Source organism: Fonsecaea multimorphosa (assembly GCF_000836435.1).
Source record: "Fonsecaea multimorphosa CBS 102226 unplaced genomic scaffold supercont1.29, whole genome shotgun sequence".
Lineage (NCBI taxonomy): Eukaryota > Fungi > Ascomycota > Eurotiomycetes > Chaetothyriales > Herpotrichiellaceae > Fonsecaea > Fonsecaea multimorphosa.
Window position 1 is genome coordinate 340403 of NW_015971663.1, and position 17947 is coordinate 358349.

The 17947-nt window shown below is 51.9% G+C and overlaps 7 protein-coding genes across 7 annotated transcripts; 4 read left to right on the forward strand and 3 right to left on the reverse strand.

Moving 5' to 3' along the window:
- Window positions 1–504: 504 nt before the first annotated feature.
- Z520_10363 (uncharacterized protein) lies at window positions 505–1738 on the forward strand (the record flags this gene model as incomplete). Its single annotated transcript, XM_016780856.1, has 6 exons — window positions 505–509; window positions 656–800; window positions 877–1026; window positions 1184–1291; window positions 1411–1551; window positions 1592–1738. 6 exons carry the CDS (start codon window positions 505–507, stop codon window positions 1736–1738), a joined length of 696 nt encoding a protein of 231 aa, XP_016628149.1.
- A 626-nt stretch (window positions 1739–2364) lies between these two features.
- Z520_10364 (uncharacterized protein) lies at window positions 2365–3785 on the reverse strand (the record flags this gene model as incomplete). The annotated part of the gene is made up of 2 exons (XM_016780857.1): window positions 2365–3213; window positions 3294–3785. 2 exons carry the CDS (start codon window positions 3783–3785, stop codon window positions 2365–2367), a joined length of 1341 nt encoding a protein of 446 aa, XP_016628150.1.
- A 928-nt stretch (window positions 3786–4713) lies between these two features.
- On the forward strand, window positions 4714–6683 carry Z520_10365 (uncharacterized protein; the record flags this gene model as incomplete). Its single annotated transcript, XM_016780858.1, has 7 exons — window positions 4714–4873; window positions 4929–5127; window positions 5182–5204; window positions 5260–5403; window positions 5465–5519; window positions 5575–5675; window positions 5731–6683. 7 exons carry the CDS (start codon window positions 4714–4716, stop codon window positions 6681–6683), a joined length of 1635 nt encoding a protein of 544 aa, XP_016628151.1.
- A 1045-nt stretch (window positions 6684–7728) lies between these two features.
- On the forward strand, window positions 7729–8880 carry Z520_10366 (uncharacterized protein; the record flags this gene model as incomplete). The annotated part of the gene is made up of 1 exon (XM_016780859.1): window positions 7729–8880. The coding sequence occupies one exon, from the start codon at window positions 7729–7731 to the stop codon at window positions 8878–8880; it is 1152 nt and encodes a 383-aa protein (XP_016628152.1).
- An 807-nt stretch (window positions 8881–9687) lies between these two features.
- Z520_10367 (uncharacterized protein) lies at window positions 9688–11303 on the forward strand (the record flags this gene model as incomplete). The annotated part of the gene is made up of 2 exons (XM_016780860.1): window positions 9688–9804; window positions 9864–11303. 2 exons carry the CDS (start codon window positions 9688–9690, stop codon window positions 11301–11303), a joined length of 1557 nt encoding a protein of 518 aa, XP_016628153.1.
- Window positions 11304–12176: 873 nt separating this feature from the next.
- Z520_10368 (uncharacterized protein) lies at window positions 12177–14189 on the reverse strand (the record flags this gene model as incomplete). The annotated part of the gene is made up of 3 exons (XM_016780861.1): window positions 12177–13300; window positions 13352–13398; window positions 13456–14189. The coding sequence occupies 3 exons, from the start codon at window positions 14187–14189 to the stop codon at window positions 12177–12179; spliced, it is 1905 nt and encodes a 634-aa protein (XP_016628154.1).
- A 606-nt stretch (window positions 14190–14795) lies between these two features.
- On the reverse strand, window positions 14796–16565 carry Z520_10369 (uncharacterized protein; the record flags this gene model as incomplete). Its single annotated transcript, XM_016780862.1, has 1 exon — window positions 14796–16565. The coding sequence occupies one exon, from the start codon at window positions 16563–16565 to the stop codon at window positions 14796–14798; it is 1770 nt and encodes a 589-aa protein (XP_016628155.1).
- Window positions 16566–17947: the final 1382 nt, after the last annotated feature.

The window sequence follows — 17947 nt, forward strand, 5'->3', positions numbered from 1 at the left end:
GCCTTATACCTTACGATGACAGCCACCTAGGTTATGGATACGGGCCCCCAAAGCTGGCCAGTCTGGGTGAGCGCTGCACAATGGTAGTTTATCCTCGTCGAGGACTGCCTTGCCCGGCCGCGGGGTGTCCGTTGACTGGAGATTCCGTATAGCTTGGGGCATCTGTGATAAGGTCCAGTGTTTCCTGTTAGCGAAAACCTTATGCCAGGCTTGCGGGAGTTTTCTTCTTGAGATGCCTTTTTGGGTGCTCAGAATATGACAACTGGGGTCATCAGACTATTTCTGACCCGCCGCTTAAGGGCTTCGCCGGCTATCAATCGGCAACCGTGCCCTTCTCATTCTCCAGCCTGCGACGCATGCCGCAAGGGACGTAGCTCCGTCTGCGGTCGGATCAATGTTGTCTTCACCATGATATAACTTAAGTCTATGTTCCTTCCACAGGAACTGGTCATTGGTAGACTCCAACTGAGCCCTGCAAACACTGTCGAAAGTTTGTTCAGCATCATGCCGTACTCATTGAAACAGAGAAAGGTTTTGGTAACCGGCGGATCGAGGCAAGCATGAACCATATGGCTATTTCTAGATCTGCCGCGTTTTCGCACGGCTATCTTGCTTGAAGTATAGGTGCATCGTACTGATCGTTGCGTACGTGTAGGGGCTTAGGAGCTGTGATCTGCGAGAAATTCGCCGCTCAGGGTGCCGACGTGGCGGTCAATTATGTGAACAACAAGGAGCGCGCCAATCAGGTCGCCGAAAAGTGTTCACGACAGTTTGGAGTTCATGCCATTACTGTTCAATCTGTGCGTGGGTCCGAAACCCCCGACAGCCAGCTATTGGCCACTCTTGTGACAGACAAGACTGACGGCCGCTTTTCAGGACATTGGCGTCACGGAGGACATTGCGCGCCTGATTGCAGAGACGGTCAAGCTACTCGGTGGACTTGATATCATCATCAATAACGCAGGATGGACTCGTTTCTCAACATTTGGTGACCTCCATGCTCTCAGTCATGATGAATGGAACAAGGTCCATCCGCACCCGTGCCATTATATGCAAGAAAGAGCCGATCACCAAGTTATCAAGAAGACGAGGGAAGGTATTCGAAATAAAGACGGAGAGACTAGAGCCTCGCGGTGATTGTTGGATCGATGTATCAAATTTCGCTGACCACCGTTTTGTACAGTGCTGGACTATCAACGTCATGTCTCAACTGTCGCTGATGCAATATGCCGCACCAATCTTTAACAACAACCCCGATGGCGGCGTCTTCATCATTACATCATCTATATCAGTGAGTCTTTCCTAGCCTCTTTATTCACGGGGTTCCGATATGAGACCTGGTAATACAAGGGCAGAAAAGGGCCCAGAGATCATCTGGCTCATGGTTTTGACTCTCGCTCTTATTCACAGGCCATCACCGTTTACGGCAGCAGCATGGGCTACTGCGTCACCAAAGCTGCGGGTTTGAGACTGATGAAGTGTCTGGCTTCTACACAAGGCCCGAAGATCAGAGTCAACGCGGTTCTACCGGGGCTTCTGCTGACAGAATGGGTGAGCAAAGATATTCAATGCCGAGAGCTAATTTGTGCAGTGCCTGCTATCATTCTGGACTACGCTGATCAGTTCTTATGCTCTTTATACACAAAAGGGCATGCAATTTCCAGAAGCAGCGCGAAAGGTTGCCACTGAGAGGGCCGTACTCAAACAAGAGGTCCGTCTCTCCGGCCCCCGTATATAGGACATACTTCCTCATCCCATTGCTCTACGATCTGTACTAACGATACTCTTTATGCTGATAGACAAAACTCGACGACTGTGCGGATGCTTTTGTCGCGACCGCCACAAATACCTCCATGACTGGACAGCAAATTGTCGTTGGTAGGTCTGCAACGGGATCCCGCCCTTCCCCTGCCTTTGACCTCAAAGGCGGCTGCAGTTGCTTTTATTTCAGGGCTGACGTTCCTTTTGAAGACTCTGGTATAGTCATTTGATGGAATGGAGACTGGGAAAGTTTCGGGACAGGTTCCGCCTGGGTACGAGGTGCCGGTGGACGTGGACCATTACTGTACCGTATACAAGGAAATCAAAAATCTTCGTGTACGAAAGACAGTGAAGGACACTAGGTACAAGAGCAAGCCCCACTTCCCCGGGCAAGCACACTCCTTGTGGTCAAGCATATTCTCTGTTGATAGCAGGGCCTGAAATCCTGGCGTGAATGGAATCTGGATGGTCAGAATGCGCAAATAGCACTCACGTTCGTTTGTCAACGTAGGATTTAAGTCGTGGGCGGAGACAGTGTAGAAGAGGAAAGGGAAGCAGGGGGGGTTTTGACTATATCTTATTGAGTGGATCCTGTACCTTCTTTTAGGCGAAAATTGCCTCGTACTTGTTGATGAAAGACTCGATCGCCTTCAACAAGGGCTCAAAATGCTGGTCGGTGATCTCGATGGTCAAAGCCAGGAAGCCCCGAGCAGCAATGTAAATCCCGTGCTCAAGCAAATGGTGATATAAGAGCGCTTGCCACCTCTCTCTATCCGGACCCACGATGACAACGACAAAGAGACTTCCCAGTCCTCTTGCTATCAACCTGAGCCCCTTGTGGTCTGGCTTGATCGTTCCGGGCAGTCGCCTCTCGATCAGCTGAGAGATTGCATATCTCAGCCTGTCACCTCTTGCGTTAAGGTCGTTTAACGACACCGCGTCCATCATGGTACAGCCCGCAACACCCGCCGCCATGGTGATGACGTTGTTGTTGAACGTGCCTGAATGATGAAGTCTGTTTTGTCGGGGATCGAACAACTGCATAATTTCGCCGCGGCCGCCGAAAGCTCCAAAGCTCATACCTCCGCCGAGCCATTTACCAATGGTGGTCATGTCAGGCTTGATATCCAAGCTGACCTGAAGCCCTCCGTAGTGCAAACGCGATGTCATGACTTCGTCGAAGATGAGCACAGCTTTCTGTTCGTCCGCCAGGTCTCGGAGGTACTGCAGGAACTCCTGCGAGCCGGGAAGACAGCCGCCCGAGACTTGCATCGGCTCCACTATGATTGCCGCCAGCGAGTCCTTGGGCAGATTCGACACTATTGCCTCGGTCTCCGCAATGTCATTGTAAGGGGCAATGACAAAATCCTTGTGTGAATTCAGGCTATACTTGGGTTCGCGCTCGAAGAACATCAACGTGCTACCATGGTAGCCATTGAAGAAGGCGAGGATCTGGAAAGGGCAGAGGATGTCAGTGCTGGCCAAACACGATACGTGGTGAATCAACGTGACAATAGAGAAGCTCAACTGACTTTGTCTTTACGAGTGAAGTTGACAGCCGCCCCTAGAGCCATCAGGTTGGCTTCAGTCCCCGAGTTGCAAAACCGGATGGAATCCATGCTGTATTTGAACATTTCCACCAAGATCTTTGCCAATTGGCCTTCGTATTCGTTCTTGCCTCCAAAGCTCCAACCTTTGTCCAGGGCATCGGTGATGGCTCGTTTGATGACTGGAGAGCTGTGTCCGTATATCCCGGCCGAAAATTCGCCCAGGAAGTCGATGTACTCGTGGCCGTCGACATCGACAAGGGTCGCACCCTTTCCTCGCGCAATCGTAAGGGGAAAAGGCTGGACGTGAAGCACAGAACGGGTGTTGGCCCCCGGCATATCGTTTAGGCCGGACTTGAACAACGCGAAAGACTTCGCATTGTTCTTTACATAGCGGTCATGCGCCTCTTCAAGGAGTAAGTTCAGCGTAGGAAAACCCACTCCATTAATGGCGTGGATGGGTTCGGACTCAACCATAATTGAGCCTAGTAGCGGGAAGTTGTTAGGAGGACGTGGGCAGAGGTATGAGCTTACAATACGAATGATTGAACTTGAGCTTTCCCTCAGCAGGGAGACTTTTGAAGCCTGGATTTATATTCGTGCGGCGTGTTGGGCGTATAGAAACTTGTGGATGAAAGATATCGTGTGTATCCACTGCAGGACCTTGAACGTTCCGTCCGTATCCACCTTCCTATCCGACAAGCATGACGCTTCGAAAAGGAGATCGTGCGGATCCATGAATTGAGCTCATTTACAGTCTAAAGTCCTGCTCCCTTGTGGCGGCACCAGTTGTCTGAGTGGACAGGTCATGGCTGTGCGTTTGATGACTCTCGAGTCTGGTCGAGTGGCGCACAACCTAGCAGGGGAAAGTCTTGCCATGACTTAGAGCCTCGCCGTGGGTTGCCAACTTGGGCCTGCTATCCAATCACAGGTGTAATATAACGGACTAATTATTAGACTAAGGGGCCGGATGAGTGGCTCACTTCACACTAGGACATGGAGACCCACAGCCGCAGCGACTGCACTAGATAGCTTCACCGTTTCAGTTGAATCTGTTTGTTCAGGCTTGACGACCGAGGATCTCGTCGTGAATTGCCTTCTCAGACGCCAACGGCCCTTCTCTTATCACTTCGGGCAGCAGGGTGAGAATCAATACGAGAAGACTTCGGTATTTGCACCCCTCTTACAGGTCTACCCCAGTCTTCCACAAGAGCAAGATGACCAATTTCCAGCCACTGCCTCTCCATTCGGAGGTCGACTCGCCTGTGAAGATTTGCCATGGAGGTGAAAGCTCGCTCGCTTGGTGTAGGCGAATATGAGGTATAAATCACCCTTCTGGCCGAAATCCAGAAAGTCTCTTATCGTCAGCCTTCCTTCACGATTTCTTTGCATGGATTTGCCAAAGATGGCCACCCAGCCGACGACAACGGAGAAGACCCCAGAGGAGGTGACTTCCACGCAAGCAGCAAGCAGCATGCATATAGAAATCGAGGACGTCACGCCTACATCGCCGAACAGGCTTCACCGCAGGCTTCTGGGACGTCATATGCAGATGTTAGCCATAGGTATGCTCTTTCTCGCAACAGCGAGAAGCCTGCGTTAACAAGTTTCAACCTCCAGGGGGTTCAATTGGAGCCGGTTTCTTTGTTGGCTCCGGAGGTGCCCTGTTTCTTGGGGGTCCCGCATCACTGCTCCTTGGCTTCAGCATTACGGGGCTCTTGGTGCTTTGTACCATTCTGGCCCTAGGCGAGCTAACAGTCATGTATCCTGTGAACGGAGCCTTTTACATCTATATGATTCGCTTCATCGATCCGGCCTGGTAAGCGTATGCTCGAGCTTGTGGTGCCGTGTAACTGACGAAAGTCATGTTCAGGGGTTTCACAATAGGCTGGCAATGTTAGTACCCTCTCACCCTGACCTTACCACGTTATGCCAGACTGACAAAAACCAGATGCCATAGGATGGCTAATCACTCTCCCCTTTGAGATCATCTCCGCCGGTTTAACCATCAATTACTGGCACGAGTATAATATTGGAATATGGGTGGCAGTCTTCCTCACCGTTATTGCTATTGTGCAGTTCTTCGGCGTCAGAGGTTATGGCGAAGGCGCGTGGCCTCTTCCAACAACATTATCGCTAAGCTGACATCTGAACAGTTGAGTTCGTCCTTGGGGTTATCAAACTTATTGCCGTGGCTGGGTTCATCATCTTGTGAGTGTCTCGTGAAAGATTGGCTGAGCCTACCGAATCCCTAATCACCGAGTAGTGGCATCATCGTAGATTGTGGAGGAGTGCCCACCGATGATCGTGGGTATATTGGCTTCCGTTACTGGAGCGGAAAGGATGGCAACTCTGCTTTTCGAAACGGTAAGCTCGAGCACTGGCCCTCGCACACAGCATTCAGGCACTGACCACCCCACAGGATTTGCAGGGTTTGCCTCAGTTTTCGTCCTGGCAGCATTTGCTTACGGAGGGTCTGAGCTAGTCGGGCTTGCCGCTGCGGAGGCTGAAGACCCTCGCAAGTCCTTGCCCAAGGCCACCAAGCAAGTGTTCTGGCGCATTGCGGGCGTTTATGTTTTGTCTTCGCTGATAATCGGCATCACTGTCCCTAATAACTCTCCAGACCTACTAGGTGCCACAGGAGCAAACACTAAGGCTTCTCCATTTGTCCTAGCAATACAATATGCGGGAGTCCAGGGGTTACCTTCGGTCTTCAACGCTGTCATCACAATTTCCACCTTCTCTGTGGCCAACAGTTGCACCTACGGCGCAACTCGCACATTGCAGGCTCTTGCTCAGCATGGCATGGCACCAAGAATTCTCGCCTACGTTGATGGTAAAGGGCGTCCCGTGGGACCGGTGATCATTCAGTTGTTAATAGGGCTGTTGGCTTTCGTCAGCCTGTCTGCGGAGTCTGGTACGGTTTTCACCTGGCTCTTTTCGATCTCCGGACTGGGCTTGTTATTCCTCTGGGCGTCAATATGTCTCTGCCACATACGCTTCCGACAAGCTTGGAAGGCTGCTAACCGGTCTATCAATGACCTTCCCTTTAAATCGCCAATGGGGGTATACGGGTCATACTTCGCTGTCATTCTCGCGGTCATCATTTTGATCATTACCTTCTACGTTGCCCTCTGCCCGTATGGAGGACCGCCAAACCCGACCAATTTCTTTCAAAATTACCTCTCAGCTCCCATAATCCTAACTATCTTCGCGTTGAGAAAACTGTGGACGCGAGACTGGACATTGGGCGTCAAGCTCAAGGACATCGACTTGGATGCTGACAGAAGAGGCGACGGCGGCCTCTACCGTCAGAGAGAAGAAGAGAAAGAGAAGAGGAGCTTTGGCCGGCGAATGATCAACGCAATCTTCTGAAAAACGCTCGAGATGGACAATGCAGAGGATATCAGAAGATGAAGGTGGACCATGGCCATTGGTACGCTGATCGGCTTAGGGGCAGGGCAGGTTGATAGCAATAGATTGATATCCTGTCTCCGCTTGTTGTTCGAGCCCTGAGAGCTGCAAGGGACCAAGAACCTGTTTGAGATTTGGCGTCAGGCCGGTTTACGGCGAGGAAGCTGATCTTGCTACCCTTCTGTTCTTCGATTGTAGAGCTCGCTGGAGAATCTGGTGCATCTACAGCAGAAGGCAAAGCCCAAGTTGGAATAGAGTGGTTGGATGGGCATGCCTTCCGTGGAGAAGCAGTATACGATTTGAAACGACCCGGGAACGTAACTGCACACGATGTGTCGCTCTAGCTCACAATCTGGCATGAAATGCCAATAGACTGGTTGGCCTGCGCTTCGATTTCTTTGGCGTTTTCCGCAGACATGCGTAGACCCCTTGGGCCAGACTTTAGGCCGCCAAGGATCTTTCTTGGAGAAGATCGCGCCCCCAGTGCCGGAAAAGAAGATGTACACCTGGAGAAAGGACGACAAGCGTGAGTCGAATTCGCATTCTCCCACATCAGCTTCGATAAGAACCTGAAAAGCGACAAGACAAATTACCGAGCGAAGGGCCAATTATGAACAGGGCCCTCCGGACACGACTTTCGGTAGAAGGCCGACAGCTACCGCCTTTGAGTCCACACTGGGCTATACTGAAATAGGTTGCTAACTCGACCAACCATGAGAGCTTCCTTGTTGTGGATCAAGCTGATGCATTGTTCCGCCCAGGTTGGGTCGTCGTGGACTACTTGATCTGGACCTTGCCGGAAAGCTACTCTATCTAGACTACGTCCAACGAGGTCTCGGGCCTATTCAAGACCATCCTAGATTGGACAAAGTGTGTGGTCGGGAAATGTGGAGCATTGGTCGAAGCCGATCTTTTCTGTGCAGCCTCTCTACATGTATATATTGCGACGCTCATCAAGCAAGGTTGTGACTGTATTATCAAGTCTTGCCCGTGATCCCTTGTCAAAATGTTACCATATCTATATCTGCTTACATTGCTGTCCGTCCCCCTTCCTATTGCTGGAGTTACTGCCAAAGTTTGTCCACCATGGGTAACTCCTTACCTCCAAAAAGTCATAGCTAGCCATCCTGAATTTCCAGGCATACAAGTGGCTCTCTCCTCTCAACGCTGTGGGTTCGATTGCAAAACGAGCGTGAATTCTAACCTGAGCCACTTCGCCGACGAGCCACCTTACCTGGAAGACACTCCTTGGCGCATTGCAAGCATCACGAAGACTTTCACGGCTTCGGCAACCTTGCGGCTTGTTGAGCAAAATAAACTCAACCTTCACGCTCCAATCGTCAATTTCCTCCCTGCATGGGCCATCAATTATCTTGAACAAGAACAAGGAGCTTCAAACGCCAGCCAGATCACCAGCTGGATGCTCTTACACCACATAAGCGGACTGGGTGACCACGCCACAGATCCACGGTGGCTTCAAGAGGTTATGGCGAATCCGGAATATCGATGGACCCAGAAAACTGTCCTTGCATGGGCCGCAGCCAATGTGACAGGTGTTGGGTACCCCGGAGAAAGCTATTACTATTCTGACACGGGATTTACCTATCTTGGCCTGGTCGTCGAAAATGTGACAGGTCTAGGCCTCGCACAGGCTGTCCGCACGTTGGTCAAGCTCGACGCCCTCAACATGCCATCTACATACTGGGAAATCCTCGAGCCTACACCCAAAAACGTCCTCGCGCGGGCGGGTCAGTATTTGGAAGGCGAGGATGCGACCCACGCCGATGCGAGTTTTGACTTGTATGGTGCAGGCGGGCTGGTAAGCAACAGCGGGGACCTCAACAGTTTCACAAGGGCGCTTCATACGGGACGAGTGCTGAACAATGCATCTTTACAGCTTATGATGACGACGGAGAAGACGGGTTATTCTGGATGTGGCATTTTTAACGACACCTTTGCTGGTCAACAGGCATGGGGCCATCGTGGCTTCTGGGCTGCTTGGACTTATTACGTTCCTACTCTGGATCTGTATCTCTCTGGGACCGATGGTGTAGGTGATGACCAGTTGGACTTGAACCCCCTTGTGCAAAGTGTTATTGACCATGGCTGTCGCCCGGTCAAGATTGGAGATGCCGCGGGCATAGCTGGGGTAGTCTAATCGACCTGATGGAGAAGCATGCAGAAGAAGGTCAAGATTGGAGATGCCGCGGGCATAGCTGGGGTAGTCTAATCGACCTGATGGAGAAGCATGCAGAAGAAGGAGAGGCAAAAGATAGAGGGGCTTTTATTGGAATTCAAGTTGCGGTATTCTTGGAGACCTGATCTCTATGAGCGGTGGCCAGACGGTCCTGCTCTACCAGGATATTGAGGGTAGAATATTACATGATAAGCGTGACTACATTCAACAGTCTCGGGATACTCTTTTCCACATGGAGAATCTTCAGATTCCAGTAGCCTCCCTTCAAAGAACTCCCCCCAATCAGCAACGGAGATTCCAATGCTGCTAAATCGACTCTTAACGTTAGCATTCAACTTTTCGCCAGCGCCTCAATCCACAAATACCGGATAGTTTTGGGCTTTTTCCAGAAGACAGTGAATGCGCTTCTGTATCGATTCCACGCCACCATCGTTCTTCGATGGGAGGGAGAGGTATAACTTGCGTTGAAGTCTACCAAGTAATGCCCCCGACATCCTTCAGCCTCGTTCGGGTACCTGCCCGTTCATTCCCGGCTAATTATTTTTCCGCAAATCCGGACCGTATCGAACCTCGGCATCGACTTTGAATTGCTCATCACACTCACCATTCACCTACGTCAAAAGGCCCAGGACTGTCTTGTCTGCGGCCGAAAGCGAGAGCGAGCAATTCCCGACCTTTATCCTGTCTCGTTAATTCAATTTATTTAGACATGACCTTCACAAGCCGAACTGGCTTCACTCCTTAACATACTTCCCCCACTTGGCCATCATGGCCGACGCTCTCTGCGGTCCCTCCAACCCGCTTCAGAACCTGCAAAAACACACCCAGGTAGATCGGACGCTGCAGCAAGACCGTCTTATCGGTAATAGACAGTCGCCTAGCCAGGTCAGTCAAGCATCCCCTTCTTGTCCTCTCTCTCATCCATTAACGTGTGGTGTTTGTAGGGCTTCCGCACCGTCGACCCTCGAGCTGGCTCCCTCGATGCCGACTTCCAAGCCTTTGAGACCTCGACGCCACACCCATTCCAGTTCCAGCAGCCCGAGCTATTCCACCCTCAAAGCCATGTCCCCTCTGCCCCGGCAGGATGGGCTGCCGACTTTCAACGGCTCTCCATATCCCAGCAGCAGCAGCCTATGCCGGCGGGACAATTTCGCATTGAAGCGCCGCTGATCAAGTCCACAACCCTCGGCGGATGGCAAAATGAATTCATGCGGCAGCGGTCGGGGGCGGGTACACCAGTTGCGCAAGGGAAGCAAGCAGTCCGGGATGGTCCACAGTTGAGCAATGCCAGCATGTTCCAACAGTCGATGATGGACTACTCCCAGCCCATGTACCAGTCATACTCTGGAGATTTCCAGCAACAGCCGCAAATGCAACAACAGGCGACCATGATGTCTATGGAACAACACGTCCAGATCTCCGACGTCGATTTCGAAGCCGCCTTCGCGGACGCATTTGCCCACGCCCAAGAGATGGATCAACAACGCGCGGCATCACGACTGTCTTCGGACCCCGATGCCATGATCGCCGAGACGGACATACAACGACCCGTAGATGCAGAGACGGTGCGGATAGGCAGCGACGCCATTGCTTACCGCGAGAAAGCGGACCGCACGGCAGACCAAGACACCCGCGACGCTGATGAACTGGCCCGCACCGCAGGCCAGCTCCTCACCAGCGTGTCACACGACAATAGCGAAAAATTCCAAAACAGCCAGTTCCTGCAGCTGATGCGGAAAATCAGGGATCGCGAGGTCGAAGTCCAGGGTGACGAACTCCAAGAAACCGGCAGGTCGACGTCCACACCGGCGCAAGAGAGTCGACACTTCCCCTCTCAAGAAGCCTCGAATCAGCAGTCGTCGTCGTCGTCGCATTTTGAATTCCCAGACATGGACGCTGTTTATGCGCCCACAAACACAAGCGATGATGCCTGGGGGGCAGACTCGGAACTGGACCAGAACCAGAACCAGAACGCGCAGCACCGCTTTGCAGGTTCGTGGGACTATCCCCCCGCCAGCGCGCCGCAGTGGAAAGCTGCTCCGGAGGTGACTGCGCACGACCCGCAGGTGTTACAGAGGTCGCCCTACACGACTTATGGATTCGACGACGACCAGTATCCCACACACCCGCAACCGCAATCGCAGTTCGAGGCCCTCCACCCGGGCGGGAAATACTACCCGGACCAGTCCCCGCGCCTGCAACGCGCAGCCATGGACAACACCACTAATGTTGATGTCCCAGGCGAAATCGAGATCAACTCTGACATCCCGGTTCCTGTCGTCGGAGCCACGCAGCAGGACGGCGCGCCTCTGGAGAAACGCATCTCGGCGAGCGACTTTGACTCTCGGTACTTGGACTCCACATGGTTCAATTTCCACAGGTAGACATACCTTGGCTTTTACCCGGGGTTTGAAGGCGCTGGGCTTTTCCGATCTGTCCCCATAAATGCAGGGGAGAGATAGAAATGTCTGCCGGTTGATGTGCTCTTTAAGCCCACCCATCCACCGCATGAGGCTGGGGCAATCGGTGCCGTGACTTTGGGAATACACGTTCCTGCGTGGCTGGATACTTAAAGGGTTGACAAGTCTGTGTCTGCATCACGGGAGTCTATGTCCGTTGCGCGACGGCCGCCTGACTGGGCCGCGGAGTACACACCAGGGATGTGCTTGTAGCAGGTAATACCTGCGTCCAGCCCGGATGAAGGAAGGGATCAAGAGAGAGAGAGAGGTTATAATTATCCGATTAGCCCTGATAATAACTCATCTTTACACTCGACTTTGCTGGCTTCCGGGCATGGCCCATTGCCATGTACTTTTCCGTCCTTGACCTGCTTCCCGCTGCTGTTACTGCAAATCGAAGCCTGAGAATCGGGTTCAGAGTTGGATGGCTTGATGGATGAATGAGAACGACAACAACAACGAAACAGCGCACTGGATGTTATAAAGACTCTGTTTCGTCACTCATTTCACTCTATCCCATTCATTCATTCGGTCATTCATTCATTCGTTGAACTGCGTCGTTGTTCTTTGTAGATGTATAACTCCTCGCAAACGTATCTTAATACCCGATCGATCAATCATGTCCCCATCAAGGCTTCTCTTGCAATACCCTTGAGGCATCGAATCAATGACCATGTACGTACAGTACGCCCCAGTCTCATCGCTTCCACCCACAAATATAACCCAGCACCAAACGGCTCTGTATGTTAATCTGTCGTTGTCAAGATCAAAAAATCAACCACCCAAGAGAATCCAACTTCAACCGCCCATAGCCGCCGCCGCCGCAGCACCCGCGTCTCCCTCGGAAATAACCCAAAGCAACGACCAATTCGCGACAGCAATGCCCGCCATAACCCACCAAACGGCACCTACACAATTTCCCCCTAATCCCATGCCCAACCCCCATCCCCCAAGGGTAGGTCCCAGAGTTCGGGCCCCAGAAGAGATACTCTGCGCAAAGCCATGTATTGTGCCCAGCACACTCGGATGCGGTGTACAATTATTGATCAGAATCGTGGAGCCTGGGAGAGCAAATGTGCGGGCTATGACTTGGAAGGCCAAGACCACTGTGAGTGCGGGCCAAACCAAGTATGCTTTGTTGGGAATAAGTGACAGGTATGGCATGGTGGCATATGCGAGGATGGAAAAGGGAAGGAACCATCTGTAACTCGGTAGGGTGCCTAGTTTCGAGTTAAGGGATGGGTAGAGGAGAATCTGGAGAGGGAAACCGATGATGCCGATGATGGCGGTGGCGAGACCGACGCGGTCGGAGCTGAGGCCGAGGCCGCCAGTGAAGAGAAATGGCAATCTCGCATGAGCGTTGTTTGATCGGGGCGCCGGGAGAAACAGGAATACCAGCGCGTTGAATGCTGAAACATGCATTGCAAGGAGGTGGTGATTAAGCAGAGTAAGGATGACGTTCTTCGTGAAGATTTGTCGGAACGACAGATTTGGTTTCCAAGAAGCGGGTTTGGTGGCGGTGGGCGTCGCGGCTGGAGTCCTTGACGACTCGGGATCTCTGTCTTGCGTCGTCTGATCGTCTTCGTCGATATCCTGCAATTCGACCTGGTTGCCAAGTTCAGAGTATTCGTATTCTTGCCTACCCCGACGGAATAGAACTCGGACCAGATATTTGCCCAGCCTTCGGCCGTAATCCGGTCTGTCCTTCAATGCGACATGGGTTTCATCCAAACCCAACACGAGGAGTAGAGCAGAGGCCAGGATGAACATGGAGCTCACCACGTTGGGGAGAGCATAGGGGAAGGCAGTCATCCAGCCAACTCCATCCTTGCCGCCAATCAAAGAGCCTGGGCCAAAGACTGACGGGAACGAGGAGATCGGGTCCGCGAGGAAGCCGCCGAGGATAGGCCCAATGACCACACCTGGAGGCGTTCAGTCAGGAGGTAATAAAAGTGCTCATTCACATGACTTACCAATGTTGAAACACATGGGCAGAAGAAGGAATGCTCTGGACTGGTATCTATTGGGCCAGTTAGATCACATAGTCTTGGAGGGAAACGAAAGGCAGAAAGGGTACTTTTTCTCTTTGATAATTTCGCTGATCATGGTTCTCATGACACCCACGTTTCCATTGAGACAGCCAGCACATGCTCGGAAGAACAAGGCTTGGGCGAAGGACTTTGAGAAGCCGACTCCAATGCAACTGATACAGGTGCCGAACAAACCCACCAGCAAGACTCTTTTGCGACCAATCCAGGGCGTATCAGCCGCTCGTCCCCACCAGACTGCTGTTAAGAATTGCGCGGCAGCAAACGAGGCGGTAAGCATCCCACCTTGACTTGCAATCGTGCTGTCTGGAAGGTCTGGATCAAAGTACCGAAGTTGGTAGAACAAGTATGCCGCAAGAGACCGTTCCGTCAGTGGCTCGGACAGCCGAGCGAACGTGAGAACGGCCAACTGTCCCTTCTTAGGCAAGGACATCCATGTCACCGGTGCTTCTTCGTCGGCCTTGTCAGGCCGTCCATTGGCGGCGGCCGTGGTCGCTATGGGCTCTTCCTCTTCGTCTATGAATGAAGGACGACGAGCCGTTGAGGAGATACCGGGGGCCAGGCTCGGTCTGGCTGGGTGTTTGGTGGAGGGGCTGGCAGGAGCATTCTCCAAAAGATCAGTCTTGCCCTCAGATTTCTCAAAATACTCTGTGCTTGAAGTGGCTCCATCGAGCGCCAACGAAACATCTGAAAAGCGGGAGTTGTGGCCCTCTACATCTTGCCTGGCAGGGTCGTCAGGATTGTTCAGCGGCGGTGAGGGCATTCGTTGGGGTCAACTTCGGAGGTTATCATGTGGAGCACGCTCGCCAATCTGAAAGCTAAGCTTGTACCACGTACGAAAGGCTAAGAGATAATTCGCAGAGCAATAGTCAGCACAAGGAATGGTGAGCAAGTGAGGGTGCATCGACCAGAAACAAGAAATCTGGAGAAGAAGCTTGCAGAGATGACGGAGGCAAGACGCAAAAGACGCAAAAGACGGCAACAAATTGCGTGCAAGCGCGACTCAACCTTTTCCATGCCGCTCCACCCGACGGCAATCGGCCGGCGAGGCTGAACCGCCAGCGACGAGGCTACGTTGGCGAGGCTGAGTTTGTATAAGGCTGAGTCTACCAAGGTACAACGATCGACCTCTATTTGTATCCAAGAGTGTTTCATCTAGGGCTAACAATCAAAGCATCAACGAGGGTATCCAAGTCACGAATCTCCCACCAAATTTCCGAAACTGTACCAAATTCCCGCCAACGGCCCATCGTCATACAACCTTTCCAACAAGTGAGCGTCCATAGTGTTTGTTTATCCGTCATCACATCAATAACCCTCAAATCGTCAACAAAGTCACCAACCATATGTGATACTCCATGCCGTTCCGTCATTCATCGTCACCTTCTTCCGGCCTGTCATCCTTGTATCTCTCAAACCTCTGTTGCCAATACTCGCCCTCCTCCGAGTCCATACCCAAAAACCCCACGCAAAAGTCGCTCATGCTCTCACAAGGCCATTGTGTGCCTGCTGTTGAGTTTGAGGGATATTTATTGCCTTGCATCTCCGCAAAAGAACTTTCCATTGGCCCCTCTGTTGGATTGGTGGGATCGGAAAGCATTGTCCTTTGTGCATTCGTTTCCGCCACACGTACAATTCTTTCCAAGAGCGTCACCCATCGGTTCAACACATCTGCGTCCAACGTGCATGCATGTTGCCGAAATTCGACTGTCGGCTTAATTTGTTTCCAACTCGTTCTATTGCGTGCTAGATTGACCAGGTTCGCAAAATTGTACATATATCCCCTATATGGATTGTCGTGTTCATCGCGTTGTTGTAGGAGGTCCACGAGATCGAAGATATTGCCACGCTGTTGGAAAATGGCGTCTCTGATCGTTTCGGTTGAGTATTGTATGCCTCGCCAGAGTAGTTGTTTTCGTAGGTACCGAGCGTTGGAGCTGACATTATCGGCTCCGGTGTACTTGGCCTCGAAAGCGAGAACTCCTCGTTCGTTGTCCTCTTCTAGCTCTTCCTCGGATGGCTCGGGCGGTGGTTCGTAGGGGGCGTCGGGGTCAAATTCTTCATCGTCGTACGTGTCTTCAACTTCCACCTTCTCGGAAGTCGGCTCCAAAAGTCGAATGCCACAGCGACTTCGAGGGTGGCATTTCGACAAGAGGTCCTCGTGTAAGACGAGGATATATGCCAGATGCTGAAGTAACAATAAAGGCATATCTTCGGGGTTTGAAAAGTTGAATCCGACGTGCACATGTGTGCTCGCCCATATAGATTCGAGGGTTGAAGTCTCCTTGGAGAATAGAGCTCCTAGATATGTTCCAACTTGAGAGAAAGCTTCCGTTTTCCTCGCAAGGTCAAAAACTGGCGATATCAATTCCATTCCATAACTATCCCACTTCGAAATATCATCCTCTGTAACTCCCTGAGCAACCAAATGTTCGCGGAGTTGACTTCGAAGGGCTCCAATAACTGTATGATCGTTTGTCAAGGTCCATTCTGTGTAGTCGATCAGACTCTTTCGAAGCACGACTCTCTCGTCAGTGGAATTTTGTGCCGTCAGAGGAATCTTTGAGGCCTCGTGCGAGTCTCGATTATGTGGGTCAGGTTCTAGCCATCCCACAACGTTGGAATGGAGTCCCTGTCTGTCAAGGCGGTCTTGGGCAACGAGAAGTGGTTCTGCAACATATCGTCGCACCCATTGCTTTCCCTTATCTACTTTGTTGAAAAACATGCCCTTATGGAGCCTCGATGTGCACGCCATGTCTGTCTCCGGGACGTGTAGTGCCCATGACGGGTACCTCCATCGGCAATTGTAGGAAGGATTGGTATCAATATTGTCGTGTTCAAGAAGAGAGCGATGTTCGTAGTCTGCAAGTGTTTTAATGATGTGCGCGTCCAGATGGTATTTTGCTATGATAGATTTCAATAGATCCTCCTTGAAAGCCAGAACAAATTCGAGCTCAATGCCAAAATGTGTAACGGTGGTCGCGGCGTCTGCATTGGTCGCACAGGTGTCGATTGGACTAGATCTCGGCTTTTTGGATGGCGACTGAGATGGCGTGGAGTTGTTTCGCGTCCGCTTGTTTGCCAGATCGGGGGATTTGCTTGAACCCTGTGGTTCATCGGGGTTTGTTAGGCTGGCCATGCCGAATGCTAGATTTGTAGGCGACGATCGACGATTAAGGAGAGACAGCCCTCTAAGCCTTCAAGCTCGATAGTTGGAAAAAGAATGTCCTCTCTCGAAGGACCTCGAGGAGGCTGTCCTACAAGGGGACATGACGCTCCCGGTCATTTGGCTGCTTGCAGTGGGACCATTTTCGCCACAATGGATGTTCGCTTTGTATGAAGCACGACCCGCTGGCTGTTTGCGGCGGTGCCATGGTTTCGGGCCCACAATGGAAGTGGTCCGTGCGATGATGGGCTGAACCAAACGACGAGGAAGTATACCACAGACCAAACACGTTGTATCTGATCGGGCTGTGCATATATTTTTTTTGGTAGAGTAAGATCCTCACCAGGGTGCGCAATGCCCATCGCGTCCGTCCTGCATCCCCGATGTTAGCATGGCATGGGTAGCGTTCGATTTTGAAGGACTCCAATCCCTCATCTGTTATTTTCACGGCAGGGGTCAAGATTCCATCATTCAAAATCCAGCAACTGCCACAGGGCTAGCTGGAAATTTATTCTCGGTCGTCTGCCACGGTGAAGGGCTGACTCCATGGCATGGGTTAGCTGGTCGCGTACATTCACGCGTCGAATGCGCAAAAACTTTGATTAGCGTTCGTGGCATGTAGCAGGGAAAATCAAGCATGTTGGAAGACCAAGGATCCGGCCGCCTACGTCGTAATGCTGGATCCACGGAAAATCTTGTTGTAAGGTAGACCAAGTGTAATTTTTATAGCCTGTGGTGTTGTAGGAGGTGGAGGAGGCACGTTCCTGAAAACTGGAGTGCAGAAATACACCGGTGGAAAACGGAGAGTCTTTCTGACTGGTCCCCTGCGACAACTTACTGGAAATGAGGCCCATGCTCAGGAGAATGCATCTTTGGTCTCGCCAGCTAGATGAGAGGTGGGCAGGGTGCGCGGCGGAAACCATACCATTACTCCGTTGACGAGACTGACGACTCCAAATTTCGTGAAGGGTCAACTGTCAGGAGAGCTTTTCCTGAACCTGGACCCGGCTTTTCGGGACAGTGGTTTGTTGGCGTAAGTGTGCCATTCGAAGAAGTTCTCGAGATGTAGAAGGTAGGAGCTGAGGCGCAAGTGAGGACAGGGCGGCATCACTCTTGGCCCGATCCGATCGGGTGTGAGCGGCGATCAGTTTTTCCGACCTTGGCATTGGCCCTGGCAACTTTCTGCGTACCAGTACTGCATCCTGTCCTCGGACAGTTCAATGCATCTGTTTCACGCACAAACCCTGCCTCACGCTCCTTAAGCCTTTTCAGCGTTCTTGTTTCCAGCTTCAAGAGGACGACAAACTGCATTGCTGTGGCGTGGTCACCAGCAGCGAGCGAAACCCGGCTCGACT